The sequence below is a fragment of the Leucopleurus acutus genome (assembly GCF_964270905.1).
Source record: "Leucopleurus acutus genome assembly, chromosome: 19".
Classification (NCBI taxonomy): Eukaryota; Metazoa; Chordata; class Mammalia; order Artiodactyla; family Delphinidae; genus Leucopleurus; species Leucopleurus acutus.
The window spans coordinates 54,734,691-54,747,267 of NC_139161.1; the positions used below are offsets into that span (position 1 = coordinate 54,734,691).

At 45.7% G+C, this 12,577-nt stretch overlaps 1 protein-coding gene across 4 annotated transcripts in view; it reads left to right on the forward strand.

Moving 5' to 3' along the window:
* The window catches only part of SHISA6 (shisa family member 6), a gene marked incomplete at both ends in the record, with an annotated part of 243,352 nt that overhangs the window by 13,057 nt on the left and 217,718 nt on the right, over window positions 1–12,577 (forward strand). For all 4 annotated transcript variants that reach the window (XM_082859871.1, XM_082859872.1, XM_082859873.1 and 1 more), the window contains one exon: window positions 9,848–10,008. In XM_082859871.1, coding sequence (XP_082715997.1) covers window positions 9,848–10,008 — 161 coding nt within the window. The remainder of the gene's footprint in view (window positions 1–9,847; window positions 10,009–12,577) is intronic.

Below are 12,577 nucleotides of genomic sequence, written 5' to 3' on the forward strand. Positions count from 1 at the left end.
GAAAGTGACACCAAGGGTAGCAACAGTAAGAGCAGCCGTAGGTGCATGTATTAACTCATCTATCACCTGGCTGCCCAAGCGACCCTGCTAACAAGTCTTGGTAGCAGTTTTGTTCTCCCAGGTCCAAACGGTAGCTGACCTTGACACGTCCAGATCTTTGATTCAGGCTCCAACAGTCCACATATCTCTGAAGAAGTCTAGGCTTGGTGTAGATGCTACCGAATTTCCCAGGCCCGGGTAAATTTTCACGATTCATGAGGCGAGGGATGGCGTGTGTGGAGGAGATGCCGTTAGGGATGCATTGGGGTCCCGGGGGAGGCACGTCGACCCTGTACCTAGCTGGGGCTCGTCATCGAGGGACAGCGCCAGGTCAGGCGCTCATTGGGATGCAGTGACTTGTCTTGCTGGCCTGGAAAACAAAGCAGGCAGGCCGAGCTTTCCCTTGCTAAGTTCGGCTGTGTTTATTGGCCGTGATGAATTCCGATTGTGCCGGGGACAACTCAGACCTGCAGAACGGCTGGGTGCAGATGCACAAACATTGTTATCACAACAAAGGAGATTCTCCCCATCCATTCGGAGCCTCTGTGTGTGCGGAGAGCGGTCTTGTGCACACACAAAGCCGGCAGCTGTGTTTTTCAAGTGGACTTTGAGAGAACCAGAAAAAAGGAGAACTAAATTAAGCCATTCTCCTCGGTCCGTGTTTATTAAAAATATATTCTCTTCAATTGTCCGGAGTGCGTGTTTCAGAGAAGAAAAGCACCCCGACTGCCCAGTAGATGAGGATGAGGCTGAGGGTAGAGGGCTCTAGCTGTTCCCGGAGTGGCAGAGTCGAGTAAAAACTCAGTCATCCGGGACTCACGTAACCAGAATATTTTATTTAACCGGAGTAGAATGTCTACACTCTACTTCCGGGAGAAGTACCACAGAAGTAGCTATCAGAATCTTCCGTGGTTCATTGTCCAGTTTTCATAGGATTCCATTTCCTAGATTGTCTATATTTTATTGAGTTTCCTCTGTGAAGAGAACTAAAGATGAGATTGGTGGCCCTCTCATGGAAGAACTTTGCTTTTTTTTTTTTAAAGTAATTATATTCAGTATATGCTACTTAATTAGGCAGGAATGCTATTAGAAAATTCTTCAAAAACAAGAGCGTTCTCATTAGTTCTTAGGAACAAAAACATTAAGCAGAATAGTTTATTCGTGGAATAGTTCATCTGTTCGGCCTTCTCTCATACCCATCCAACAGCATAAATTTGTTCCTACTGCTCCCGAAAAGAGAAAGGTCCTGACTAGGGGGTCTTAACTATGCAGGTTGCCTTGCTCTTGGCACGGAAAAACTTACCGAACACCAGCTGAACTGATTTCCTCCCTTCCGTGGCATCTATGTGGCTCTCAGATCCAGAGACGTGGCAGAGGCAGAAGGCTGGTTTCCATTTGTTCCACTTCAGTGAGCAGAGATATTCATGGTGTCTTCATGGACAGCATGTTAATTGAGCTCAAAAAGACTTATCAATAAACCAGGGTTCCTAGCTTCCCCACTTCATTTGGGGGGAACTGAAGTTTTACCCCCTGCTCCATGAGTGAAGATTGGGAAAAAACAATTCCAAGTTTTTATCTGGCACTCTTTGGCCACGTTTGTTTTCAAACTTGGAAGCTCCCTGAAGTCCAGGGACTGCTGAATGGAGGGTAAGAACTTGGTAGAGTAGGGCTCTGGCTCTTATTCTGGCCTCATGCAGAGCAGGAGTCTAAAGAAGTATATTGGCGTTCTACTCAGAATTTCATTTGATAGAAGGTTGCCCGCTAAGACAGTGTAAAAACTTTCATAGCTGTTGATGGTCATGACTCACTAAGGTGAGTAGAAATAGGCAGTTGGGTGACCACTGAGTTCTGTCTGGGTAGATTTTTCTACTAAAGATTGAACATGCCCTATATCTCCTGTTCAGAGACCACTGCAGGAACACAGTCAGTGAAAAAATAAATGTGATTAAGTGGATGGAGGATTGGAAGAAAAGATGGATGGATGGATGGATGGATGGATGGATGGATGGATGGATGGATGGATGGATGGATGGGGTGTTGGATAGATGGATGGATTAATGGATGGATGGATGGATGGATGGATGGATGGGGTGTTGGATAGATGGATGGATTGATGGATGGATGGATGGGTGGACAAATGGGTGAACGGAAAATTCAGTGGTATAAAGTCAGCCTCTGTAGTGTAACAGAGGCTACTTATGTTTGAAATCTGGATTTACCGCTTACCAGCTCTGTGACCTCAGACAAGATATCTAACCTCTCAAAGTCTTAGTTTTCTCATCAGCAAAATATGGCTACTGATAGCACCTACTGTATAGGATCATTTTGAGGATTATATAAGATAATGCATAAAAGAGTTGAGCACTCTGTCTGGCACATAGTAATGGCTCAATAAATTATAGCCCTTAATTTCCCAAGCTGGCAAGACTATGAAGCAAAGTTATAACCAAGGTTCTGTTTATTTTTCTCATGTTAAGGGAATCATTTGCCATTTTAAGAAAGATTTCATATCTTGAATACAGGGGGCAACACATCGAAATGTTGACCAGGCTTGGTCCCTACAGGAATTGCAATAACTCAACACTTGGGGAAATTCAAACACACTTTCATTCCTTGGGACCACTGACAACATTAACCAAGGTGTTAAGTGAATAAGTAATTGGTCTTGACCTGAACCACTCATTGACTAATTGTTTCTCCATGCCCTAATATTAACTGGCATTTGCTAAATTAGCAGACCCAGCTGGAGAGACTGGGAGGACTCATTCAAGCTGACAGTCCCTAGGAAAGTGAGATGTATATAAAAGGCAGTCCCACTGAGCAGAGGGACATCAGGGCTCCAGCCAGAAGCCCTGGGTTGAAATTTCGGTTCCATCACGTTCTCATCCTAGAATTAGTCTGAGCCTCAGTTTCGTGTTTAAAATTGGGGTAACCGTAGCTGCAAAGGTCCCAGGTTTAGCATGGCCGCCACGCCGGACAAGGCAGGTAAAGCCCTTAGAACGTGTTCAGTGCTATCCATACGTAAGATGGGATCTCAGTTTTGCAGATGGTTAATATACAAGCAACGAGTCCTGAAGAACGCAGAAATTTCCTGGCTTGAGTGATCAGAATGACTGTTTCCCCTGTTCAGATTTGCTGCCCAATTAATTAACTCTCCCCTGCTCGCCACACACCCACGAAAGCCAAGGAGTCCATGTGCGGCGAACCAAGGCAATTAGGTAGATAATTCAGGCAAAAAGCATTCCTTTGTTTCCTATATCCAGATATTGCAGCAAAGTGGCTCTGGGGGAGGGGGAGATTGGGGGATTGGGACGAGCAGGACAAAGAACCAGATTCCTCAGGGTCTTAAATTAGACCTCTGTAGTGGGCACGGGGCGCGGGGCTGCCCTTGGCTGGGAACCAGCCTCACTCCTCACTGGCCCGTCTCTGTCTCTCACCCCCAGATGCTGTTTCCCTGGGAAGGTCTCTCTCTGATCCCATCTCCCTATCCCTCACCTTCTGAATCTCATTCTTTCTCTGAGTTTCTCTGTGTCCCATTTTCTCTCTGGCTCTGTCTGCCTGTCTGTCTGTGACCCTCTGTCTCCCCGGCCCCCGACTCTTTCTCATTGTCTGTTATCTTTCTCTACTCTGTCGTCTCTGCACCTCTCCCTCGGCCTCTCTCTGGCTCTGAGTCTCTGACACCCTTCCCATCTGTTTGGCTCCCTTTCTGTCCATCTCTCCCCTCCCTTTGTTTCCTTTCCCTCTCCTTCTGTCTCCACCCCTGTCCCTCTGTCGCTCCCTTTCTCTCGGTTTGTCGCTCTCTGTCCCTCTCTCTCCGCCCACTTCCGACCCCGAAGGGGTCTCTGTCCCTTTCTTTGACCCTGGGAGCTGCAGCCACTCTCTCACAAAATCTGCTTCCCATTTCCTCAATGACCAATTTTCTTTCCTACGGTGAGAAAATAGCTCAGACCTTAACCCATTTCCTCCGGCGTCTCCAAATTAATTAGGCGCGATTGGGGTCGCACGTTTCAGAATTAGAATAATACCTATCCAGCGCCCTGGAGAGAAGGGGGTGGAAGGTGGAGAGGAATGGGGGTGAGGAGGGGAGGCCACGGAGCTGAAGAGCTGAGGGAGGGGCGTGTGAGCTGAAAGAGGGGGACCCAGCACCATCTGGGAACGAGGCCCACCTTTCTGGCTGCCGGAGGGCACTGGGAAAAGGGGGCTCTCGGAGGACGGTGCTCAGGCGGTCAGGATCACATCCCTGGCTCCTGTCCTCCTCGTTGGGACCACACGGGGCAGGGTCCCTGCCCCCAGCTAGCCTGACTCTTCAGCACATCCATCAGCTCAGCCCTGCCAACAGGGCACTTGGAGAGGGTACCACGCAAGTCATTACCTTCAGGAGGAGACAGCTTGGCTGGAACCCAGTTAAAACTCATTCACCAGCGGCAAGCCAGAGGCGAGCAGAGATGCTCTGGGGAGCCTGATGGTCTCCAAAGAGGTGTCTTCCCCCTTACATCTCACCTCTCGGGGCCTGCAGCCTGCAGGGCTTCTCAGGAGATGGGCCCTGAGAGTCCCCTTCTCCCAGGCCCCCCCGCCCCCCGGGAGTGCTGATCTCAGTTTGAAAATCTCTTCTCTGCTGGGTCCTCCTTGGCCAATAAGCCTGGAGCGAATCTGCTGTGAGTTTGCCATTTACACCGTCCATATGGACAAAAGGGACGAAAGCCCTGCAAGGATGGAAATCTTCACTCCTTTCTCTCTTTGTTTTTTTCTTTCTTTTAAATTAATTTTTATTGAAGTATAGTTGATTTACAATGTTGTGTTAGTTTCTTCTGTACGGCAAAGTGAATCAGCTATACGTATACATATATCCCCTCTTCTCCTTCCCATTTAGGTCAGCACAGAGCATAAGAGTTCCCTGTGCTATACAGAGGTTCTCATTAGTTATCTCATTTCACTCATAGCATCAGTAGTGTATATGTGTCAATCCCGGTCTCCCAATTCCTCCCACCACCACTTCCCCGTTGGTATCCATACGTTTGATCTCCACGTCTGTGTCTCTATTTCTGCTCTGCAAATAAGATCATCTATACCATTTTTCTAGATTCCACATATATGTGTTAATGTATGATATTTGCTTTTCTCTTTCTGACTTAACTTCACTGTGTATGGCAGTCTCTAGGTCCATCCGCATCCCTACAAATGATCCATTTTCGTTCCTTTCTATGGCTGAGTAATATGCCATTGTATATATGTACCACATCTTCTTTATCCATTCCTCTGTTGATGGACATTTAGGTTGCTTCCATGTCCTGGCTGTTGTAAATAGTGCTGCAATGAGCATTGGGGTGCATGTGTCTTTCTGAATTATATTTTTCTCTGGGTATATGCTTGGGAGTGGGATTGCTGGATCATATGGTAGTTCTATTTTTAGTTTCTTAAGGAACCTCCATACTGTTCTCCATAGTGGCTGCACCAATTCACATCCCCACCAAAAGTGCAAGAGGGTTCCCTTTTCTCCACACCCTCTCCAGCATTTATTGTTTGTGGATTTTTTGATCCTGGCCATTCTGACCAGTGTGAGGTCATACCTCACTGTAGTTTGGAATTGCATTTCTCTACTAATCAGTGACATTGAGCATCTTTTCACGTGTTTCTTGGCCATCCTTTCTCTCTCTGAATAATGGCTGAGCAATGTGCCAAGACCCGGGGATACACTGATGGCCCAGACACCCAAGATCCCCTGACTTCAAATGTTCATCTCGGGGTCTCCAGCCCTAGTTGTCCCAGAGCCCAGCCTAGTGTCCGACCTTGGTACACATCTCTGGAACTAGACTGCACTGAGCATTAATCAAAGACCCGCTTCACGTAGTGCTGTGTAGACGCAGATCTGAGTTTCTCAGCCTCGCCGCTGTCGGCGTTTTGGGTGGGATAATTCTTTGCTGTAGGGGGCTGTCCTGTGCATTGTAGGATGTCTAGCAGCACTCCTGGCCTCTACCCACCAGTTTGCCAATAGCACTTCCCTCCCCAGTTGTGCGACAACCAAAAATGTCTCCAGCCATTGCCAACTGTCCCCTGAGGGGCAAAATCATTGTCGTTGATGTAGATTTAGTACTGACCTTCCCAAAGTGTGGTCTTAACCACATGACTCCGTTTTCTTTCGTAGATACCTGAGAGGTCTTCGTAAGAACGTGAGAGGCAAGAAAAAGAATATAAGCTTTCTTTTTGTAATAGCTTTATCGGGCTGTGATTCACCTCCCATAAAATTCATCCTTACATTTTAAATCGTCCAATTCAGTGATTTTTATACATTCACAGAGTTGTCCAACTATCACCGCTAGCTGGTTTTAGAACATTTTCATCATCCCCAAGAGAAAACCTGTACCTATTAGCAATCCTTCTTCATTTGCCCCTCCCCCAGCCCCTGGTAACCACCAATCGACTTTCTGTTGCTGTGGATCTGCCTACTCTGCATATTTTATATACACAGAATCATAACATGTGGTCTCTCATGACTGGATTCTTTCACTTAGCATGTTTTCAAGGTCCGTTCATGTTGTAGCACATATCAGAACATCATTGCTCTTTTAAGGCTAAATAATAATACATTGTGTGAATACGCTACATTTTGTTTATCCATTCTTCAGTTGATGGACATCTGGGTTCCTTCCATGGAGGATTCCCTGGCAGTCTAGTGGTTAGGACTCAGCACTTTCACTGCTCGGGCTCCGGGTTCAACGGAGCTCGGGCTCCGTGGTCGGCGACCTAGGATCCTGCAAGCCATGCAGTGTGCGCAAAAACTAAAATAAAAAATAGAAATAAAACATTTCATTGATGTATTATAATAAATAAAATAAAATATGCACAAAACAACTTGAATGGGCCTCTGTAAAAAAAGATAATGCTGCTGTGAACTTTCATATACAAGTTTTGTGTAGGCATATGTTTTCATTTCTGTTGGGCATATACCTAGGAGTATTTTAATTGCTAGGCCATATAGTAACTCTGTTTAGTATTTTGAGGAACTGCCAGACTGTTTACCAAAGGGTCTGCACCGTTTCACATTCCCACCAGTAGTTTATAAAGGCTCCAATTTCTCCACGTCCTTGCCAACATTTGGTATTTTCTTTTTGGTTATAGCTATCCTGGTGGGTGTAAAGGGTTATCTCATTGTGTTTTCGATTTGTGTTTTCCTGATGACTAGTGATGTTGAGCTACTTTTCATGTGTACCTTTTCTGGAGAAATGTCTGATTATATCTTGTCTGTTTTAAAATTGGGTTGTTTGGTTTTTATTGTTGAATTTTAAGAGTTCTTTATATATTCTGGATGCAAATCTCTTAGCAGAAATATGATTTGCAAATATTTTCTCCCATTCCGTGGGTGTCTTTCATTTTCTTCAAGCTGCTCTGATGCAGAAACGTTTTTAGTTTTGATGAAGCCTAGTTTACCTGTTTTTTTCTTTCTTTCCTCGTGCTTTTGGCGTCATATCTAAGAAACCATTGCCAAATCCGAGGTCACAAAGATTTACTTCTCAATTTTTTTCTAAGAGTTTATAGTTTTAGCTCTAAATATTTAGGTCTATGATCCATTTTGAGAATCCAACTTATTCTTTTGCATGTGGATATCCATTTGTTGAAGGAACTTCTTTCCCCATGATCATGACACCCTTGTTAAAAATCAGTTGAACGTAGACGTATGGGTTTATTTTTGGACTCTACAATTTGATTCCATTGGTCTGTATTTCTGTTATAACTTTTTTTTTTAATTTTTATTTATTTTTATTTTTGGCTGCGTTGGGTCTTTGTTGTGGTGCACGGGCTTCTCACTGCGGTGGATTCTCTTGTTGCGGAGCATGGGCTCTAGGCGCGTGGGCTTCAGTAGTTGTGGCTTACGTGCTCTAGAGCGCAGGCTCAGTAGTTGTGGTGCACAGGCTTCGTTGTTCTGCGGCATGTGGGATCTTCCCGAACCAGGGCTCGAACCCGTGTACCCTGCATCAGCAGGCGGATTCTTACCCACTGTGCCACCAGGGAAGCCCTCTGTTATAACTTTTAAGTCACTGTTTCCTTACCATAGAAAGATGGTAGGAAAGTGCCTTTGATAAACAGAAGGGTGAAGGAATCAAGGTAACGTGCGTGGATGTGTGGTTAAAAAGTATATAAAATATTGATCACATTTTGGAATTAAAAGGGATCTTAGAGGTCATGTTAGTTTAAACCCTTTGTTTTGCTGATGGGGGATAAAAAGATTAAATTTCGACTTCAGAGGTTAACAAATCTGCCCAAAGATTTACGACTCATCATTGGCAGAGCTGGGCAGAGCTGGGATTAGAACCCAAATCTCTTGATTTGGTAGGGCAATGTTTTTTCTTATTCCAGGCCCCAGGTCTGCCTGGACTTCCTTTACCAAACTAGTGAGGTTCTGTCTTCCCCCCCCCCCCCTTCTTGGTCCACAGAAGTGAATGGGGTGGTGGCGTGTGTCTGCTTTTTCCCTCAGAGCCTGAGAAAAAAGAAAGCCAGTGCGAGGAAAGCGTTTGGAAAATCTGAAATTGCTATATAAATGCCACTAAATGATAAGATTACCAGTTTGATGGTCCTCTCCCAGGAAGGTTCAGCATGTCAGGGGCGGCATAATGAAAGGAAACTCTCCACTCCCAGACACGTTTTAAACTGCTGCAGTTGGTTGTTACTTTTCAACGGAGGCAGGGTGTGGGGAGCTGGAATTCCAGGGGACTGAAGCCTCAAAGTGGGCTGGGTGTAGCCAGGTCTCAGGTGGGCCGGGCTGGCCGGGAGAGGCCTGGGGCGTGGTGCCTCGCCCACCCCTCAGGGACCCAGGTAGATGGAAGAGTTCCTCCTGGCTCGTGCACTCAGAAGGGGGCGCCTGGCCCTGAAATGACAATGTCCGATGGTGGTCCCTTGTGGCTCCTCAGAACATACCTGCATGTCTGTTTCCCACTGACAGTGGTATCACCTGTCCCACCCAGAGGGAGTCCTGTTCCAAACCACGTCGGGGAGCGATTTCCCCTAAATGCTGAGCCCCTAGAGGGTAGGAATTGTGTTCTCTTTACCTCTGTCACTGCTGTGACTAATGCATGCTGAGTCCTCAGTAAACATATGTTTGGCTGTTGAAGAGAGGTGTTGGGTGAATAGAAGCTGCTCTTGGGGTACATGGGTCCCTTGCAGAGGGCATGGACCTCTCCAGCTACAGCGGCATCTCTGTGCATCTCTCTTTCCTTCCTGTGTCTCTGATTGCTTCTTCCTCTAAGCTTCAGCTGCATTCACTGTCTGCACTGTCCGTGTGTTCTGATATTTATCATTTTATCTGTATGTCGTGTCTTTGCAGCTAAATCACACCTTTCTTTGACAAGGGGAGCTCTGTTTTGTACTTATTTGGGTCACCCGTGTAGAGTACATGCTCCTTGGTGTGTGTCTTTCCATGGGGAAGTTGGTCCCCCTGATATTAGTCACCTGCTGCTGAACTTGAGGCCAGTGGTGGCCGCCCTTCACTGAAGTGGCATTCCACGGGCCAGTTGCTGTCGTATCTGCATGGCATACGGGCTTATTTGGGGAGCCAGCATTTTGAAAGGGCTCAGAGTTGATTGGTGGGAAATGAATGAAAGAAGGAAACCTTAATCACAGCCTTTTAGTGCCTGTACCCCCAGGCATGGCAGCCTCTCCCCTGTATCCCCACTGAGACCAGCACCAGATGATGCTGTGACTGTAACTGAATACTGGGTCTCCGTCCATCAAAAGGCCGATGATAGTAGCCCAGCTTCCTTTGTGGTTGCACTCACCAGCTCGGTGGATCTCACTGTGTGGTCTCCTCCTCTTTCAGGGCTCTGGCCGACATCTTAAGACAACAGGGACCAATCCCCATAGCACACTGTGAAAGAGAAACTATCTCGGCTATCGATAGCTCTCCCAAAGAGAACACGCCGGTCAGATCATCCTCGAAAAACCACTACACTCCCGTGCGCACGGCCAAGCAGACTCCAGGTAAGTGAGAGCTGATCACCTTGCATCTTTGCTGAGGCTGGTGAGAAGTTTCGGTGGTGTTTCTGCTTCAGCTGGGCAGGAGCCGGTCCTGGAGCCCTGGGCAGGTGGCTTGTGGAAGAGTCTGGGGACTGTTCCCCTGCAGAGAGAGTGGCGTGGGAGACTGCCGCTGGTGAGTGTCCAGGCTGGAGCAGAGCTGTTGGTTTAGGGCGTCTGTGATTTAGTGAATGTCTGCGTAATCCTCTTCCCTGAAAGGAGCTTGCAGTAGCCTTGGTGGTGGAATATGGTCACCTTCTTGCTCACGTGGTGGGAAGGTAGATATCTGACAAGAAGTGGCTGCACTCAGACGTAGAGACGGATGAACTGTCAGAATCTCAAAGGGACTTCCTGAGAGTAAGGATTATGTCTGTGTTGTAGGGTTACTCTCTTCTGTGCTCTGTGGATTCTCTGGATATATGATGAGTTGCCATGTGATAGTAATATAGCTTTTGCTCTTTTATTTGGTCTTTACTGTAACCCATATGGAACAATAAACAAAGCAAGGAAATAATGATAAATAATATAACCTCAGATTTATTGGGATCTTGTGCTGTGCCAAGGGTTATGCTGAACATTTTACATGTATTGTCTTACTTATTTTTCATAGCAATCTTAGAAGTGCTTGTATTATCTTCTTTTTATATGTGGAACAGAAGGGCTCAGTAATTTTCCCAAGCACATATGGTTGGTAAGAAAGCAAACTGGCAGTCAAACTGAGGCATGTAGGTAACAACGGTCAGGTCTAGAAACCCTAGTGTCCTAATCCAGTTTGGGACATGAATCCAAAGTATCTGGGTGGATGGTCTCCTTATAAGTGCAGGTGGGAAGCTCATCTCTTACTGTGAGCATTACCAGTCTACTACTGACTCCAGTCTCAGACACAGCTTCTGCTTTGATACTTGGATTTGAAATCTTCACATCTGTCACCCTATAGCTTTTCAAAGGATGGGCTATATGGTCTGAACTAAACCTGCAATAAAGATATGCAGCCACTAGGTGGCAATAAAGTGTCCCAAATTCAAACTAGCAGATGTGCTGTTGAAACCAAATTGGTTTTCCATTCATTCTTTAATTTTCTTAAATTTATTAAATCAGAAATCACATACTTGCCTTTAAGGTAATAAGAGTTAAGTCATTTGAGACTCTGATAAAAGTTAAGGACATTCGCCTCCCCCAAATATATACATATGAATATATATATCCATCCAACATTTTGCATAGGATTTAAGGGGATTCATAGACCCTTCTGAAGTTAAAAATCCCTGACTTAAAAGCAAGGATGAGAGATCCACCTTTTCAAAAAGTCTAAGATGCATTTTTAGCCTGAACATCATAGATGTTTAAAATGTAAGCAATAGAAGAAGTGGGCAAAAACCCTGACACCAGTAGTTGTCTCCCTCGCTGCATAGTAGAATCACCTGGGGAAGCTCTTAAAAATGCTGATGATGCTGGTGCCTGGGCCTCACAAATTAACCAGAATTTCTAGGGATGCTGCTGGCAGCAGTATTTTAAAAAATCACTTGAAAGTGATTCTAACATGCAAGTCAGAATAAAGAACCACTCGTCCAGATGGATTCCTTTATTTTATGAAGGAAGACACTGAAAGGTTTTGCCAGTAGTTCTCAAACTCGGCTGCACATTGGAATCACCTAGGGAGCTTTAAAAATTAAGGGTACCTGGGCCCCACCCCCAGAGATCATAGTTTAATTGATGTGGGGGGCGTGGCCTGAGCGGGAGGTGATTTTAATATGGAGCAGAGTTTGGGAATCACTGGGCTGTGGAAATTGCAGAAAGGTGCCATTCTAACTAATGTTTTGAAGTCAGGCTCCTCCAGAACGTTGTCTGTGATTCTGGAACTTCAGGTCACTCTGGTACCCAAAGTACCCCTGGGAGCTTACCTTCATCCCTCTCTCTTCCAATTTTCTCTGTCTTATTCACAAACCAGCTAGTTCCCAGCCACAGAGTCCAGACTGATTAAGTGGATGGTCTAGATTTGCCCTTAAATGCCTTTCACAGGGAGGGAAGATTTGTCATTTCTTCTGGTTCCTATATACATCCTCTCCTCTGTTAATCTGAGAAGAGAAGCTTAAAGTTAAATGATTCACTCCTATGTTTTGAGAAATCCCTCCTATGTATTTCTCAGATTGGAACTCTTTACTTGGCTTTTAGAGATGGGAATTGTTCCCTGGCCCAGAAAGCATTCTCAGTGGTGATGCTTATATTTAAAAGCAATTTCATAACTATCTGCAACAACTACAGCTTGTGATGGACACAGCTGCTTTTCCGAATAGCTGATCCTTCGCCACAGAAGACTGCATTTTGAGCAGAAGTCTAAACAGAACTTGGTATCGGTGTTCAAAGTGGTGATTTACTGTGATTTTTGCCACTGGTCAAATCCACAGATCACCGATCATAGGAGGATGGTGGCAAGAGTCTTGTAGAGGGACCTTGAGGACAGAAATCCCAGGAGGCATCATAGCATATGAGTAGTTTTGCTACTCAAAATACTGTCCAAGGACCAGCCACATCAGCC